Here is a 19,181-nt window from a genome sequence, read left to right on the forward strand (position 1 = left end):
GGATGAGGCAACTGAGGTGTCTAGGGTGCAAAATGTGAGCTGTCTAGACACCAAAGGTGTCTAGGTGTCTAGCGGGCACTGACTCTCCAGCGTATGTGAGATTTCAACACCAATAACTTTTTATTTCCTAGTTGCTGTATCATGAGAATGTTTGGCCTTATTATTTTTTAAAGCTGTACTTACAGAGGTGTGGCCAATTGTCTTAGTGATGCAAGAGATTCAGAATGGAAAAGAAAAAGTCAGCGTTACCCTAGTCGATTTTGATTAAACTCCTTTGAAATCCATGTTGGAGTTTAAATGCCCATTCTTGAGGAATGCTTGATATAGAGGAGGCCCCTCCAAAGCTTTAAGCACATGTTCAGAGCAAGAGGGAGCGTTTCAGGTGTTATTTTGTCTTGTTTTGTTTTTTGCCAGCTCCTACTCTCGGGCTTCCAAATCTGGGGCGATGTCTCCCCAGGTTAAATTATCCTAGCTCCTGCTCCAGATCGCTTTCCCTCTGCCCCGCCGGAGCCCAGTAGTTCAAAAATTAAATTTGGGGCAAGAGGTGCGCTCCAGAGCGCAGCTGCTTCTGGACCCTGCGGCAGCGGTGGGGAGCCACAGGGCGGCGACCGTGAGCTCCGGGAGCTGCGCAAACAGCTGGAGACCATGTCTGAGGATGCGACCAGGACCCTGGGGAAAGGTGAGTGCTCTCCATGGGGTCCGCGAGCTGGGGACGCCGCGTGACAGAAAATGATGGCTTCGGTGGAACTGCCTGGCCTTGGCCTGCAGACCAGCGGGGCAGGAAGGGACTTGGAGGGCTCTCCTGAAGAAAAGCCACGTGCAGCACTGTCCTCTCTGGGACTTGGGAGTTGGAGCTCCCACAGCCATCCTGGGATCCGGGCAAGTGAGCGAGCTCCCTCCTCACTGGGCTGACTAAGCCTCTCCTTTCCCTGTCCCCCTCCATCGCTGCTCTGCAGGAAGCCAGCCCCCAGGGCCAGTCCCGGAGGGGCTGATCCGCATCTACAGCATGAGGTTCTGCCCCTATTCTCACAGGACCCGCCTCGTCCTCAAGGCCAAAGACATCAGGTGAGAAGCGAAAACCCAGAGCCCCCGAGCAAACCCAGTGCCTCACAGGAGCCCGGGAATGTTTAGCATCTGGGCATCTGCTCAGATTTTAGAAGGGGCTCCCTGTCCTTTTTTTCCGGAGGCAAAGTCAACAAGTAATTAGCAAAGGGCGGGCATTTTTTTAGCGGGCCCTACTGAAATGCGGAGCCCTTTTCCGAGTCCTGTAACTTCTAGGCCAGCGCAGAGGAATCTGAATGAGGGGACTGGTGAATTGGTTCCCTCCCAGAATGTTTAAGGGCGCAGCCAAGGCTACTGAGGCCTCTCCTGACTACTCCACAGAGGTAGTTCCCCCACCACACCCCAGGCATCTTAGGTCACCTCTGTTTCCTTTCTTTTTTTTTTTTTTTTTTTTTTTTTTGAGACGGAGTCTTGCTCTGTTGCCCAGGCTGGAGTGCAGTGGCGCGATCTCAGCTCGCTGCAAGCTCCTCCTCCTGGGTTTACGCCATTCTCCTGCCTCAGCCTCCCGAGTAGCTGGGACTACAGGCGCCCGCCACCTCGCCTGGCTAGTTTTTTGTGTTTTTTAGTAGAGACGGGGTTTCACCATGTTAGCCAGAATGGTCTCGATCTTCTGACCTCGTGATCCGCCCGTCTCGGCCTCCCAAAGTGCTGGGATTACAGGCTTGAGCCACCGCACCCGGCCTGTTTCCTTTCGTTATTGAACTTACTGCGTCCAGCATTTTCTTATTTGTTCATCCATCTCCCCTCCCCAGTCGCCTTCACCCATGTGAGTTCTCCAGGGTAGGAACTCTGTGTCTTTTATTCATGAGCTAGGAGACAGCCTGTCACATAGTGGGTGCTCAAAAAGTATCTGTTAAATGAATGAACAAATCTTTCCAAACAATGAAATAAAAGGAATTGCTATCAAGAGGTGTCTGGAAGTTTTCAAGACACCTTGAAAACTTGAGAAATGGGTATAGATTCTTCCAGAAGGAAGTTTGCAAGACCAGCTCCTACGGGTCTGGATCTGGAGGGCAGAGCAGCTTTGCTGGGATGTGGACTGCATAATACAGCTGGCCTCCAAGCTAGAGTGTTGAGAATGTGTCACTCCAGGTTCCTGACTCTTGTCTCGGAGAGTCCATCACAAGGGGGTGACTTCAGAGTTTCAGACTTATGTCAGAGAGATACAAAGACTAATATAGAGATATTTTGAATAAAATTATGTAAATCCACCTTGTTGAGTATATAGGGCCTATATTTCCAGATTCTTCCCTTTTGCTCAAATTAAGTTGACCTTAAGGTTACCTGTTTTTTGAGGAAAATAACAACAACAGGATGTTTGCCCATTTGGTGATAAATTATCAGCCTAGGAGCTGATGTATTTTCTTAGGGCAGGGTTTCTCAACCTTGGCACTGTTGACAATTTGGACCAGATAATTCTTTGTTGGAGAGGTGGGATAGGAGCTGTCCTATCCATCGCTGGATGTTTAGCAGTATCTGTGGTCTCTACCCATGACAGTAGAGTCCCCCTTCCCTATCCTCTATCTTCAGTTGTGACAGCAAAACAATGTCTGCAGACATTGTGATATGTCCCTTGGGAAGGAGGCCAAAAATCACCTCTAGTTGAGACTCACTGCTTTAGGTTTTTTAGGTCTTTCTATGTGGCCTATGCTGGTTGCGAACTCTTGGGCTCAAGCAATCTTCCCATCCTGGCCTACCAAAGTGCTGAGATGACAGGCGTGAGGCACCTCATCCAGCCTCTGCTGTAGGTTTTAAGACAATCTCCTAGACTAAGCAACGAATGTTCCCATTTGTTTCCTTTCATCTTTTTAAACATATGTTCATGCTTCTGGCAACTTTATAGTTATCTAAATAATGATTGTATTATTATGTGAACATTAAATAATAGTATTACTTGAACATCTAATAATTAGAAGAAGAATTAAAAAGTTATTGCATGCTTACGTGCCAGGCACTGTCCTAAACACTTTACACATATTCACTTACCTGATCACCACAGTACCAAGAGATGGGTGTAATTCTTAGCCCCATTTTATAATTAAGGACACTGAGCACAGAGAGGTTAGGAATTCGGTTAAGGTCCCAAGCTAGACTGTTCAGTCTGATGCCAAAACTCATGCTCTTAATTGTTAACATTTACCATATTCTGTTGTGACCTGTTAATATCAGATTTGTATTTTCAAGCTGTAAAATGTACTAAATTCTCTCATGCCATGGTTAAGTGTGTGAACTCTTGAGTCTGTCTGTCTGGCTGTGATCTTGGCTCCACTACTTCTTTTTTTTTGAGATGGAGTCTCTCTTGCCCAGGCTGGAGTGCAGGGGTGTGATCTCAGCTCACTGCAACCTCCACCTTCCAGGTTCAAGTGATTCTCCTGCCTCAGTCTCCCGAGTAGCTGGGGTTACAGGCACCTGCCACCACGCCCGGCTAATTTTTTGTATTTTTTAGTAGAGATGGGGTTTCGCCATGTTGGCCAGGCTGGTCTTGAACTCCTGACCTCAGATGATCTGCCTGCCCCAGTCTCCCAGAGTGCTGGGATTACAGGCATGAGGCCCCGTGCCCGACTGGCTCTACTACTTCTTAGTGGGTGGCATTGTGTGTGAGATTCAACCTCCTTGAGCCTTCTTTCCTATGAGGTGAGCCTACTTCATGGGGAATTATGAGGAACAACTGAGATAAGGCATAGAAAACATCCAACACATCTCACTGCCGGAAGGAAGATGATGATGTTATATATTTTATACAAAACTTAAACCTTAGAAAACTAATAGCAAATTTTAACTTTTAAACTGATTGCTTCTGCTTTCAAGAAGAGTGCCTGCCTGCAGATGCCTCTCATTTTTGTTTTCCTTTTGCTTTTTAAGACATGAAGTTGTCAACATTAACCTGAGAAACAAGCCTGAATGGTACTATACAAAGCACCCTTTTGGCCACATTCCTGTCCTGGAGACCAGCCAATGTCAACTGATCTATGAATCTGTGATCGCTTGTGAGTACCTGGATGATGCTTATCCAGGAAGGAAGCTATTTCCACACGACCCATATGAACGAGCTCGCCAAAAGATGTTGTTGGAGCTATTTTGTAAGGTATATTCAATTTAAAAAGCCACTCACACTCTATTTTACTTTGCATGTCTTTCCCAAACCTCAACCCATTTTAAAGCCAAATCATTGGTGAAACTGATTTGTTTTGATACCATGTGATCCTCAGGAGATTAGCTAGCATGGAATTAGGGTAGAGCATGGCCACTGATATTAAAGTTAAAGGCTTAACTGCTAGGTGCTTCTCCATTTCAACTGGCAGGCTCAGGAGGTATGGTTATGACATGGCAATGACCATGTGACTTGAAGCAGGAATATTGAAAGAACTGAAAACTGGTGATCCTTAAAGGGACAATTTCCCCAACTTCAGGTAAAAAGTAATGGAGTGTGACGATTACGCATAGAAGGTGATGCTCTTCTTTTTTTTTTTTTTTTTTTTTGAGACAGGGTCTCGCTCTCTCTGTCACCCAGGCTAGAATGCAGTGGCATGATCTTGGCTCGCTGCCACTTTTGCCTCCTGGGTTCAAGCAATTCTGCTGCCTCAGCCTCCTGAGTAGCTGGGATTACAGGCGCATGCCACCACACCCAGCTAATTTTTGTATTTTTAGTAGAGATGGGGTTTCACTATATTGGCCAGGCTAGTCTTGAACTCCTGACCTCGAGTAATCTGCCTGCCTCGGCCTCCCAAAGTGCTAGGATTACAGACATGAGCCACTGCGCCTGGCCAGTGATGCTCTTTAGAGGCATAAGAGTGCCTGCTGCCCAGGAAATGTGAAGAATAGATAAATGGTGGCAGATTTGATAATGAAAGAAAAAAGAATGGAGAAACTTTAAGATGATGTCTTTGAAAAGGAATTTTTAAAAAACTTCAGTGAGATTAACAGCTAACATATATCAACCACTTATGATGTGCCAGGCACTGTCCTAATTACTTTGTAGGAGCTAACTCATTTAATCCAACTGCCCTTTGAAGTGGGTACTGCTATTGTATCCATTTTTCAGATGGGAACACTGAGGCTTAGAGAGGTTGAGTGTCCCACCTAAGAATGTATAGCATGGAAGCAGCTGATCAAGTAAGGAGCACTGGAGAAAGCCTCCTAAAGCACCCTGTTTTCCCAGAGTGCTGTGAGAAGCAGATTCCTACTTCTCATTAGGAATCTGGGATATGTCCGGGATATGACATTATCCTGGAACCACAGACATAACCTAGTGCCCCTCACAGGGAGCTGGGGGTCGGATGTGGGTGTTGCCCTGTTAGGCTGGAGTTATAAAGCTTTGCTGCCTTTTCAAGCAGAGCAGGAACTGGAAGTTTCTGCAGACTTCTCCACTGAGAACCTGTGTCCTCTGATTAGGTCCCACATTTGACCAAGGAGTGCCTGGTAGCATTGAGATGTGGGAGAGAATGCACTGATCTGAAGGCAGCCCTGCGTCAGGAATTCTGCAACCTGGAAGAGGTACAAAAAGGGGTCCCTCTCCTGGTCAGCTACAATGGAGGAAGCCAGGCAGGGTTGCTAACCTGGTCACTCTGACACCGGCCGTCACAGGCTTATTCTTTGTGCCTTTGATAAGTCAGACTTCTGATCATCTGATTACATGTTTGCCCTCCTCTAACGTGCTCTGGAATTATTCTGGAAAATCTGATGAGGAGTTGGGGAGGACATGCCATGAATTACTTCCTTTCCTAGAGTCACCCCATCTTCCTGAGTATCTCTGCATGGCTTCTGTAGCTTCTGCCAATGAGGTCAAGGTCTGTAAAGGTTAGGGATTGTGTTTGGCTGCTGGAGTCTAACTACTGTAAATTCATGTTGTAAGGGTTTACTGTGTCATGTAACATTCTCTCACATATTATAACGGCTTATTGTCACATATACGGTGGCTCGCACCTGTGATCCCAGCACTTGGGGAGGCTGAAGCGTGAGGATCACTTGAGCCCCAGGAGTTTAAGACCAGCCTAGGCAACATAGCAAGACCCCTACTCTACAAAAATAATTTTAAAAATTAACCAGGCATAACAATGCATAGCTGTAGTCCCAGCTACTTAGGAGGCTGAGGCAGGAGGATAGCTTGAGTCTGGGAGGTCAAGGCTGCAGTCAGCCATGATTGCACCACTGCACTCTAGCCTGGGTGACAGAGTAAGTAAGACTGACTCAAAAAAAAAAAAAAAAAAAAAAAAAAGTCACAGCTAGGCAATTCAGGCCTATTTTGATGGCTTCTTTATGACATTATCAGGAACTGAAGCTCTTTCTCTTTATGGGCTCTGTCATCCTTAGTGCAACTTAGTACAAGGCTATCATCCTCAAAATAACAAAATAGCTGCTGTCACTGCAGCCATCACATCCAAGTTCCAGGCTCTGAAAAGCAGAATATAAAGAAAAAAATGGCAAATGGCCATGCCCCTTTTAAGGGCTTTAAATCCTACCAGAAATTCTACCCAATGGCTATTTACATTTCACTGGCCAGAACTTAGTTGCAGGGTCATGACTATCTTAGGGAAAGCTGGGAAATATAGTCTTTTAGCTGGGTTACCCTGAATAAAATCAGGGATCTGTAATTAAGGAAGAAGGGGAAAGTGGGTGCAGTGGCAGGAGCACTCTTTGCCAGTAGATCCTTCATTAACCCGGCAGTAATGGAACTACTTATCCCATACTTCTAGAATAATCTGGAAGGCAGTTCTTTTACTCCCATTGTTTCTTTTGTTCCAGAAACTAATAAATTCACCTTGTGGGTGGGTGGTTCCTCTATTGGCAGTCAGAGAATACGATTTTTTTCCCCTTAAGGGAAGACTGGTTATTAATACTCTTCTGTTTGACCTTTATCAAGTGGAAACAGATTAAATGTATTGATATTTCCAGTTGCCTATCTCAGATTTGTACAGTTAAGTTATGGTTGACGAATGGTCGTGTGTAGGAAATGTCAGTCTTTTGTCCTGAGGTCACCAACTGTGGCCTTGACCCCAAGGAGGCCGTATGATGTGGTGGAAACAGTCTTGGATCTTAGGCTTGGCTTTACTAAATTCCAGAACCTTGGGCAATGTTCTGTACCTCTCTGGGCCTTGGTTTTCCGGTGTGCAAAATGAGGGATTATTTTGAAATGTGCGTTCCTCAGAGCGTCTGGGTTCTGCAGTGGGTTCTCCACTCAACTTCCCAGCGAGTGGAGGCCTGGTAGATGGTTCCAGACACTGCTTCACTCAGGTCAGCACTGCCTTTAACCACCATGTTCAACCTCAAGTCTAAGAAGATGGCATTTGGGGAGAAAGGAGAACTGCTGCTTTAAAAAAGAAGTTCAAAAAATCTTGTGACTAGAGAATTTATAGTCTTTATTTCAAAGATCAGCTGAATGGACCCCATCATGCCTGGTTACCTTCTCACAGATAAACAAATACTGGACCAGGGAAAGGAGCTGGGGGAAAAAAAAACCTTTGAATTCAAAGATACAGTAATTGAAACATTTTCATCCATTTCCCTCCTACCTCCATTTGGATGATGGGTGAACTTTTTAAATTATAGATTGCTAGATGAAAGTATAGGGTTATGATGGAGATACAGTTCTTCAGTTGGGGGTCTTTCCCAGGGCAAGTGAACCAGTATTTTGTGCCATGAATCATGCTGCAGATACTTTGCATACATCATCTCATTGAATCTTGCCAACAACCTTCTCAGTTACAAATGGTACTAGTCCTGTTTTGCAAATTGGAGTGGCCTCTTTGTAAAGGCTCAGAACTATGTACTAGGAATAAAAAATATTAAAGACCTTCAAGGGGCTCAAAGCCTGGATGGGGAGATAGGCTGTTAAGCCCATTTAAAACCTGGGTGTGTTGAGTGCTAGGCTGGAGACATGCATACGAGAAGGCTGGTCTGTGGGGGTAGATAATGCCTCTGTTGACTCTTAGGATGAATTAGAGGCACAAGGGCGAGAGCCTGGTGTGTTTGGCAAACAGTAACCAGTGAGGGGTTGCCAGCGAGGGAGTGATTGATAAGAGACGAATGTGGAGGGTGGACCAGAGTCAGACGCTGAAAGGCCTTTTCCACTGTGCCTGGGGATTTGTACTTTATTTCAGAGTTGATGGTGAGTAATTGAAGCCTGTCAAGCAGGAGAGTGGTATACTCCTTCATGCTTTTAAGAGTATTCAGCCCATCGCTTGCACCCAGGATGGGGAGGTTGCTGTGAGCCAGGACTGCGCCACTGCACTCCAGCCTGGGCAACAGAGTGAGACTCTGTTTCAAAAAAAAAAAAAAAAGGAAGAAAGAAAAGAAAAAGTATTCAGCGCAGCTGAGCACAGTGGCTCAAGCCCATAATCCCAGCACTTTGAGAAGCCAAGGTGGGAGGATCACTTGAGCCCAGAAGTTTGAGACCACGCTGGTCAATGTGGCGAAACTCTATCTCTTTAAAAATACAAAATGTTAGCTTGGCATGGTGGCTTATCCCTGTAGTCCTATGTACTTGGGAGGCTGAGGTGAGAGGATCACCGGAGCCTAGGAGGTTGAAGCTACAGTGAGCTATAATTTCACCACCGGACTCCAGCCTGGACAACACAGTGAAACCCTATCTCAAAAAAAAAAAAAAAAAAAAAAAAGAAGATGTTCAGCCCAGCAAGAGTATAGAGGATGGATTAGAGTGGCCAAGAGCAAGGACTGGGAAGGGACAAAGAGGGCCCCACTAAAGAGGGTTGGAGAGGGAGGTTTAATTAGAGAGATTTTGAGGGACTAAGATGAGATGAAATCTGAGGAAGGAGTAGGAGTTACCGAGGATGGTTTCCAAGTTTGTGGCTGGTAAATGTGATGCTTTTCACTAAGAGTTTGAGGGAGGACACATTTTGTCAAATTTGAGGTGTTGATGGGATATTCATATGTGGGCAGAGCTTAGAAGAGCAACGTATGGTCTCTACTGGACCTTTGGAATGGTTTTATGGGCTAGGAGCTTTAACCAGAGAGTTTAGGAATGTCATCAGCGGTGTGGTGATAAATGTTTAACAATCAATTTTCTCTTAAAAGAGAAAGAAAAAGAAAAAGCACTGATTTATAGCATTTGCTGATTTGGGTGGTGTAAATACTTCCGTCAAGGCTAATTTTGAGCTACCAATGTGCTATCTCTAAACTCAAGAGCTGGCAAAAGATGTGGGCAGCTCCAGCATGTCATTGAATAAGAAATTTCACTTTATCTTCAATAACTGAGCCCCAGAAACACCATTGTTAACCAGCCTCTGTATAGGTAGCTTTCACTAACCAGCCTTGGTGTAGGTAGCTTTCACTGATGCTATTTAAGGAACACCGGGTATTCCACATTGTTCTAACAGGTTTGAATGTGGTTTTGTCCCATAGACTGTTAGCAATAATTGTAACTATGGCTGGGCGTGGTGGCTCACACTCGTAATCCAGGCACTTTGGGAGGCCAAGGAGGGAGGATCACTCGAGGCCAGGAGTTCAAGACCAGCCTGGGCAACACAGTGAGACCATGTCTTTACTAAAAATAAAAAAATTAACTAGTCATGGTGGCGTGTGTCTGTAGTCCCAGCTTCTCTAGAGGCTGAGGCGGGAGCATCTCTTGAACCCAGGAGTTTGAGCTTGCAGTGAGCTATGATCATGCCACTGCACTCCAGCCTGGGTGACACAGCAAGACCCTGTCTCGAAAACAAACAAACAAACAAAGAATTATAACTACAATGTAGGAAACATTGAAATCTGAAAACATGACCAATGAACTTGAATTATGTGATCTGTTCCTTTAAATGCCAATATATTTATTCTAGGAGAGTCTAGTGAAATTGAAATTTGTCAGAATAATTTTAATGGAGATGATCCCCTGATTTATGCAACTCTTTCACATGATTTTGCAAAGTCAGGATTTTTTGTGAGCTAAAAATATTTTAAATACTCATTGTCTTTCTGAGTGATAAGCAAGCCAAGATTTCATGTATAATCTTCTGCTATGTTATCCTCAAACAAAAGGTCAGTTCACCTTTTGTGGCCTTAAACTCTGACACTTTCTTCTTTTGAAATAACTGCCTTGTCTAACTTTCGAAGTTTTTTTTGTTTGTTTGTTTGGTTTTTTTTGCTTGTTTTTTGTTCGTTCGTTTGTTTGTTTTTTAAATCTGGTTTCAGGTGGGTTCAGTGGCTCATGTCTGTAATCCCAGCATTTTGGGAGGCCTAAGCGCGCAGATCATTTGAGCCCAGGAGTCCGAGACAAGACTTGACAACATGGCAAAACTTCGTCTCTACAAAAAATACAAAAATTAGCTGGATGTGGTGATGCACACCTGTGGTCCCTGCTACTTGGGAGGCTGAGGTCGGAGGATCACTTGAGTCCAGGAGGTCAAGGCTGCTGTGAGCTTTGATCATGCCACTGCACTCCAGCCTGGGTGACAGAGTGAGACTCTGTCTCAAAAAAAAAAATTAAGTTCCATCAAAATCAAACATTTATTATGCTTGTTATATAACCGCATTTTTCTCTATTATCTTTTACAATTCTTTGAGATATATTACTGCCACTTTTATTATCAAACTAGCAGCCTGCTCACTGGCTTTCCTGTTCTGAACGTTGGCATGAGTTTTAAAACTACGACACTTGTCTTGCTGTACTTTATGTCTTCACGCAGATTTTCTAGCCTTTACTGAATCATTAATCTAAGCAGCACACATTTTTTAGTTGTATTCTTTTTCAGGTATTGACTTTCCCATTTCTGAATGGGACTTGAGCCAGGCTTCTTTTGATCTTTGTGGATTTGAATGTGGCAGGACCTCTTGGTGTCACTTTTCATCTGTGCCTTCCAAAAATATTTTCATTATGGAAATAGTCAAATCAAGTTCAAGTGCAGTGAAAAGTAGGATTTGGTCATGTTTCCTTGAGGCTTTGGAGTTTTGCTTTAAATCTAGAAAGTGTTCGTGGCTTATGAATTGGTTCTGCACGCTGACTATTGCTTAGTCCTTTCTTCATCATCATCAGAGCTCCATAAAGAAGAGCAGGGAGGGGACAACATAAATAATGCTGAAATAGCACTGAGGGATGAGACCTGGCCCAGCAACTGAAGCCTTTGTCTGCCGGCGGCCACAGGGCACTTTATGATTTTGCTTCTTGTCATCCAACCACCTGCCTTCGGGTGCTTCACTTTGCATTTCCATGCAGAGTTTCCCGCATTGCCAAATTTGATTGCATGCCTTATGTGTAGCAGTTTGCATGAGGCGGAATTTGCATAAATTATGTGTGTATCACCCAGGAGCTTCTGTAGTTAAGTACTTTATTGATTCTAAATGTCACCCATAATCTTAATTTTTTAATTACTTTATTTTCTTTTCCTCTTTTAGAGATGGGGGTCTCTCTCTGTTGCCCAGGTTGGAGTGCAGTGGCACAGTCATGGCTCACTGTCGTCTTGAGCTCCTGGGCTCAAGCAATACTTCCACCTCAGCCTCCCGAGTAGCTGGGATTACAGGCTCAAGCCACCGAGCCAGCCTCCATTATCTTAATTATTGTTATAATTATTTTTTTGAGTCAGGGTCTCACTCTGTCACCCAGGCTGGAGTGCAGTGGCACAATCACGGCTCACTGCAGCCTCAACCTCCTGGGCTCAAGTGATTCTCTCACCTCAACCTCCCGAGTAGCTGGGATCACAGGTTCAGGCCACCATGCCCAACTGTTTTGTTTTTGTTTTTGTTTGTTTTAATTTTTTGTAGAGACGAGGTCTCACTGTGTTGCTCAGGCTGGTCTTGAACTCCTAGGCTCAAGTGATCCTCCCACTTCAGCCTCCCAAAGGGCTTTGATCACAGGCATGAGTCACTGCACTTGGTAATCTTAATTTTTAGTCTGTCCTTTCTTCTCATCAAAAAAGACATTTATTCAAGTTAGATTATATTGTCTTGGTTTAGTTTTGTTTTTGCTCTTTCTTAATTTTTATTAATTTCCAGTGGCAAAATTATTTATATATTGTTTAATTGTTTCTCCTTCGATAGCACCAGGAAAGGAAGGCAAAAAAGTTTATACCTGGTTAATTGGTCACTGAAAACAATTTTCTGTATCCTTTTATATATAGCAGACTACAGGCTAAATTTTTTATCATCTAAGTTAACATGTCTACAAACTAAATTCACTATTACTAGCTATTTTGAATAACAAAGTTGTTGAGATATAATTTGTATGCCACAAAATTTACCCTTTTCAAGTGTACAATTCACTGGCTTTTAGTATACTAAGAGAGTTGTGCAACTATCACCACTATTTAATTTCAGAGCGTTTTTTTATCATACCCCAGAGAAACTGCTCACTCGTAAGCTATCATTTTCCATTTCTTCTCAGTCCGCCTGGCCATACGTAGCCACTAATCTGCTTTCTGTCTCTATGGATTGACTTATTCTAGACACTTCATATAACTGGAATCATACAACGTGTAGCATTTCATGAGCTATTTTCACATACCATAAAGTTCTTAAGGTTCATCCTTCATTCTTTTTTATGGCTAAATAATATTCCATGTGTGAATACACACATTTTGTTTATCCACATCTGGGAAGGTTCCACTCTTGGAACCAATGTGGATAATGTTGTTGTGAACACTGTGCAGGTTTTTGCATGAACATATGTTGTGATTTCTCTTGGATTTGCTAGCTGATTTAGCATGTTTACTAACATGCCATTTTAGTTGTAACCACCATTCTTTCACACTTGGGAATGGGTTATCCCTGACTCAGGATGCCTGGTTAAGTGTATTAGTGCTGTTGCTAGTTCAGTTACTTCATTCATCATCCAATTCTGACAGCTGCTTTCTAGATAAACTAATATTTGCTATACTTCTTTCAATAGCCTTCTGATATACCCTTTCCCATCACATAAATAATAGAATAATAATTATTCTTATTATTTAAAAATTATTTTTACTCTTCTCCAATTATAAAGTAGTGCTTGTTCATTAGAGAGAATTTGGAGAGTACAGGAAAACATAGAAACTAAGGGGAAAAAATATAATCCCACTACCAGAAACAACCACTGTTACAATCTTGGGGACTTTTTTGTTTTTGTTTTCTGTCCTTTTCTGTTTTGTATATTTTATGTAGTTGAAACTTGATTACTATTATGATGCAAATATTCCCTAGACCCCCTGCCATTTTATTTTGAGACAGGATTTTACTCTGTTGTCAGGCTGGAATGCAGGGTGCAATCATGGCTCACTGCAACGTCGAACTCCTGAGCTCAAGGGAGCCTCCCAACTCAGCCTCGTGAGTAGCCGGGACTATAGGCGTGTGCTACTATGCCTAGCTAGTTTTCTATCTAACTTTTGTAGAGACAGGGTCTCCCTCTGTTGCCCAGGCTGGTGTCAAACTCCTGGACTCAAGTGACCCACCTGTCTTGGCCTCCCAAAATGTTGGGATTACAGGTGTGAGCCACCACACCTGTTTATAAAAATTATAGAATTTTTATAAACTCTATAAATGCTTATTTACATGTATAAGAGTGTTTCTTAGAGCAGCAGCATTATTTGTGATGATGACAAATTAGGAAACAATATTCATTAGATGGTGAGTGGTTAAGCAAATCATGTCTGTCTTGTGGAATTCTGTGGAACGGCTGAAAATGAATGAGGTAAATCTGTGTACTGACATTAAAAGATTGCCTAGAAATATTAAATGAATCACACAGTAATACAGCTGGTATGATCCCATTTTAGTAGAAGAAAACAAAACTGAACCATGCAGGTGTGCATACATGTAAACAAATGGCTAGAAAAGTATCTAGAGAGAAACACATCCACCTCCCAGTAGTGTCTCACACTGGGAAGGGGACTGATTAGAATTGGGGTGGGTAAGAAAAGTGGTTAAGGGCAGGGATGTGAAGGGAAGATTTTGCCTTTTACACTATTTTCTGTGTTTGATTTTTTTTAAATGATGGGAATGTATTTCTGTATTAAATATGTAATCTTTAAAAGTAGAAAAAACACTTTTTTTTTTTTTGAGATAGATTCTTGCTCTGTTGCCCAGGCTGGAGTGCAGTGGTGCAATCTTGGCTCACTGCAAGCTCCACCTCCCAGGTTCACGCCATTCTCCTGCCTCAGCCTCCCAAGTAGCTGAGACTACAGGTGCCCACCACCACACCCAGCTAATTTCTTTTTGAATTTTTAGTAAAGATGGGGTTTCACTGTGTTAGCCAGGATGGTCTCGATCTCCTGACCTCATGATCCTCCTGCCTCGGCCTCCCAAAGTGCTGGGATTACAGGGGTGAGCCACTGCGCCCAGCCAAAAACACTTCTAATGTCTGCATACTTTGCCATGTTTATAAACCATAAAGTTATTTATCCAGTACACTAATTAGGAGTGTTTAGATGGTTTTCAGTCCTTTACTGTTTTGAACGGTGCTACAGGGAATATCAGCTTCTTTGCCTAAGAAGCATTTTCTGTATTTTAGAATATGTTCTTAAGCTGGACTCTCAGGAATGGCATGACCAGATCAAAGGGTATAATGAGCACGTTGCAGACTTGGGCTGTATTTCGCTAAATTGCTTCCCAGAAGACTTGTGTTGTTTGCCCCTCACCAGCAGTATGTGAAAATGCTCTTTGCCTTATCTCCTTTTCACAGGGGGGAGAGTTCATTCAAAAAGATATTTGTTTGTTGAATAATATTTGCTGTGGAGATACACTGTAGCTCCTCATTGTTGACTTAATGCATATTTCTTTGATTGCCAGGGAAATGGGAAGTTTTCCCTGAAGTATGTCATCTCTTGCTCCTGGTCTTGTAAAATTTGTCTGTTCAGTTCAGGGGCTTTGCCTATCTGGCCATCTGAATCTTACTAATTTTCCTTGTTGATTTGTAAAAGTTCCTTTTAAAGCGTTCCTTGTATAGAAAAGATATTTGGCTGGTTTTAAAACACATTTTTGTTTTCTTTTGACTTTTAGTTTGGCTTATATATTTTTGCATATGGAAGTACAGCATCTGAAAGTATTATGCTGTAAGGCTTTCCTGCTATGATTTCCTCCACTGTTTTATGTGTAGGAAGTCCTCTCCCCACTTCAGAGACTTGATAAATATTCATTTATATTTTCTTCCACCACCAATCACTTTATAGACATTTGACTGGTCAAGCATTACCCTCCTAGCTTTTCCCCCACACTATCTTACAAATATATTGTGATTTGTTTTAGTTTTTGTTTTTGAGACAGGATCTCACTCTGTCACCCAGGCTGGAGTGCAGTGGCATGATCACGGCTCACTGCAGCCTCGACCTCCCGGGCTCAGGTGATCTTTCTACCTTAGCCTCCTGAGTGTCTAGGACTACAGGCACCACTATGCCTGGCTAGTTTTGTGTATTTTTTGTAGAGACAGGATTTCTCCGACCGTCCGAGACTGGTCTCGAACTTCTGGGTTCAAGCGATCCTTCCACCTTGGTCTCCCAAAGTAGTAGGATTAAAAGTGTGAACCACCACACCCAGCCCTACAAATATATTTTGAAGATAAGAATTAAGCTCATTAAAAGGATGCCAGCATAGAATTTTGAGTGGTCCTTTAATCCCCAAATTTTGACAAGTTGTATTCTGCACCTTCATGGAGAATCGAGGTCATAACTGATGGGCAGCAGGAGGAGCACGTTCTGTTGCAGGTCCTGCCTCTAAGTCTCCTTCCCAGAGGAGAAAATGGTCTTAAATATGCCCTAGGTTTGTTCTACACCCTAGGTTTGTTTAACAGGGAACTGGTTCATCACATAGTTAGCTCAGCCTCAGCTATATCATTTTAGCAGGGATCTGAGATTTGAAATCTTAAGAACCTCCATTTATCTTTTATGAACTCAAAACATTTCTGCCCTGCAAAAGATTTGAATAGACATTTCTCAAAAGAAGACACACAAATGGCAAACGGACATATGAAAAGGTGCTCAGCATCATTGATCATCAGAGAAATGCAAATCAAAACTATAACGAGATATCATCTCACCCCAGTTAAAATGGCTTCTATTAAAAAGACAGGCAATGTCAAATGCTGTTGAAGATGTGGAGAAAAGGGAACCCTCATACACTGGGGCGGGAATGTAAATTATTATAACCACTATAGAACAGTTTGGAGGTTCCTCAAAACACTAAAAATTGAGCTACCATAGGATCCAGCAATCCCACTGCTGAGTACACACCCAAAAGAAAGGAAATCAGTGTATCAAAGAGATACCTGGACTCTTATGTTTGTTGCAGCACTGTTTACAATAGCTAAAATTTGAAAGCAACCTAAGTGTCCATGAATAGAGGAATGGATAAAGAAAATGTGGTACAGGTGGGGTGTGGTGGCTCACTCCTGTAATCACAGTACTTTGGCAGGCCAAGGCAAGCGGATCACTTGAGGTCAGGAGTTCGAGACCAGCTTGGCCAACATGGTGAAACCTCGTCTCTACTGAAAATACAAAAATAAGCTGGCATGGTGGTGCATGCCTGTAATCCCAGCTACTCAGGAGGCTTGAGGAGAATTGCTTGAACCTGGGAGGCAGAGGTTGCAGTGAGCTGAGATCATACCACTGCACTCCAGCTTGGGTGAAAGAGTGACACTCTGTCTCAAAAACAAAACAAAACAAAACAAAACAAAATAAAGAAAGAAAGAAAAAAAAAGAAAACGCAGTGCATACGCACAATGGAGTACTATTCGGCCATAAAAAGAATGAGATCCTGTCATTTGCAACAACATGGATGGAACTGGAGATCATGTTAAGTGAAACAAACCAGGCACAGAACGACAAACATCACATGTTCTCACTTACTTGTGGGATCTAAAAATCAAAACAGTTGAACTCACGAACAGAGAGAGTAGAAGGATAGTTACCAGAGGCTAGGAAGGGTGGCATGAGCTGGCAGGGAGGTGGGGATGGTTAATGGGTACAAAAAACGCAGAAAGAATGAATAAGACCAACTCTCTGATAGCACCACATGGTGACTATAGTCAATAACTTAATTGCACATTTAAAAATAATTTAAAGAGTGTAATTGGATTGTTAGTAATTCAAAGGATAAATGCTTAGGGGATACCCCATTCTCCATAATGTGCTTATTTCACACTGCATGCCTGGACCAAAATATCTCATGTACTCCATAAATATATACACCTACTATGTGCCCACAAAAAATAAAAATATTAATAAAAGACTTCTGCCTTGGAGTTGAGTACTTTTCCGCTGCTTCTGGAAAAGGGCCAGTATTGCTGATGTTCTGGAGTGTTGCTGTGTGTCTTTTCAGGGGCTGCAGAGGGTGGAGGATGGCTTCTGGTTTTTTGGGGGGCAGAGAGTAGGGGATGGCTTCTGCATTTTCAGAACGATTTTAATGAGGAAAAACTCTTCCTCCTCCAGCAAGTACAGCAGCCCCCACTGGGAGCCACCATACTGTTTCGGGATTGGGGGCCCAGGATTTCTTGGCAATGAAGGTGAGGTGGCCGCTTCAATGTTTGAAGCTCAGTTATTGAGGCTGAACCAAAGAGTTGAAGACTGGAGCTCTCTCGAATGCCTGGTTTGGATTCTGGGATTCGCTTCTCTTAATGATCTTGCTTCTCTCGCAAAAACCTTGCAGATTTCTTCACCCTCCTGTTGAACGTTTTTTGGGGAGCCGTGGCCGATGCGCCTCGCACTGATGGCCACCAGGGGGAGCCCCACGCACTTCCTCCTTCCCCTTGTGTTCCAGGGCGCACCTCAAAACGCTGACGTTCTCCTTCGTCCCTCTGGGGGCGCCCGAAGGGCCCTCGCAGAAGATGAGGTGCTTTTCCAGCCACGCTTCTCGCGTGCAGGGCGTTGGAACAGTGCACCCCCGTCCTACCAAGCAGTCCCTTCCTCTTCATTTGCATTGCTCGCTCGTTACCTCTCATCGCGTCCGTCGTCTTATTTTTCAGTGAATTGGAGAACAGAAAATTTTAAAATAGATTTTTCTAATATTCTAGAAGGTCAAACACCTTTCTGCAAAATATCTAGCATGCTAAAGGGGAAGTAATTTTACATGTCTGGGGAAGGTACCATGTTTGCATTAGAAAGGAGCTCTTCTATTGTACTAAAGACTCCCAACAAACCTCTTGAACTCTTAAGCCTGAATTGAAAATGTGTCAGTGTTTTCAAAAAATCTGAGGCCTGGAAGCTAGAGCCTCAGTTCCCTCGCCTGCCATTTGTAGGAGCCTTATAGGGGATATCTGGGGTCTTTGAAGAAAAACATTTTCTAAGAAGGCTATTTTGGTTTGCTTGCTCATACAAAAGACAGTGGTTCTGAAAGTGAGGAATGCCATTGTGAGGGAAGCTATTCGACATTAAGAATGGCCAATATCTTTTTTTTTTTGTCTTTTGAGATGGGGTCTTGCTGTGTGTGTTGCCCAGGCTGCAGTGCAGTGATGCGATCATAGCTGTCTGCAGCCTCGAACTCCTGGGCACCACTACACCCGGCTACCTTTTTTATTTTTTGTAGACACAAGGTCTCATTATGTGCCCCAGGCTGGTCTCGAACTCCTGGCCTCAAGAGCTCCTTCTACTTTGACCTTCCAAAGCACTGGGATTACAGGCGTAAGCCACAGTGCCCGACCACCGATATCTTTTTTTTTTTTTTTTTTTTGAGACAGGCTCTCACTCTGTCACCCACGCTGGAGTGCAGTGGCGTGATCACTGCTCACTTCAGCCTCTACCTCCCAGGCTCAGGTGGTCCTCCCACCTCAGCCTCCCAAGTAGCTGGGACTGCAGGCACACACCACGATGCCCAGTTAGTTTTTTTTTTGTAGAGATGGGGTTTCACCATGTTGCCCAGGCTGGTCTCAAACTCCTGGGCTCAAGCAATCTGTCCACCTCAGCCTCCCAAAGTGCTGGGATTACAGGCATGAGCCACCATGCCTGGCTGTATCTTTATATGTGATATATAATCTGGTGGGAGAACTCAACATAGAATTCTTTAAAAGGACAGATTGGATATTAACATAACTACTGCTAAGTGGATCTAGATCTAACACCCATTTCTCATTCCATTTCTGATGATAAAACACTTAAGAAAGACAAGACATTGGTAGTTAAGACTGTCAGTTTATTTTGCCTCTGCCTCTATCCTAACATTTTTTCAGAGGAGTAAATGGAAGGGACTTGCTTTAAATTGAGTACAAGAAATAACTATTT

The 19,181-nt window shown here is 43.4% G+C and overlaps 1 protein-coding gene across 2 annotated transcripts in view; it reads left to right on the forward strand.

The window, feature by feature from the left end:
- Positions 1-620: 620 nt before the first annotated feature.
- GSTO2 (glutathione S-transferase omega 2) overlaps positions 621-19,181 on the forward strand; it is a 23,337-nt gene continuing 4,776 nt past the window's right edge. The window contains exons 1-4 of one of the 2 annotated variants that reach the window (XM_011977517.1): positions 621-679; positions 957-1,065; positions 3,925-4,147; positions 5,455-5,556. In XM_011977517.1, the coding sequence (XP_011832907.1) occupies positions 646-679; positions 957-1,065; positions 3,925-4,147; positions 5,455-5,556 (468 nt within the window). In that variant the 5' untranslated portion in view covers positions 621-645. The remainder of the gene's footprint in view (positions 680-956; positions 1,066-3,924; positions 4,148-5,454; positions 5,557-19,181) is intronic. The other variant, XM_011977518.1, reaches the window with a different exon arrangement.

The sequence above is a fragment of the Mandrillus leucophaeus genome, unplaced genomic scaffold, assembly GCF_000951045.1.
Source record: "Mandrillus leucophaeus isolate KB7577 unplaced genomic scaffold, Mleu.le_1.0 Scaffold18, whole genome shotgun sequence".
Taxonomy (NCBI): Eukaryota; Metazoa; Chordata; class Mammalia; order Primates; family Cercopithecidae; genus Mandrillus; species Mandrillus leucophaeus.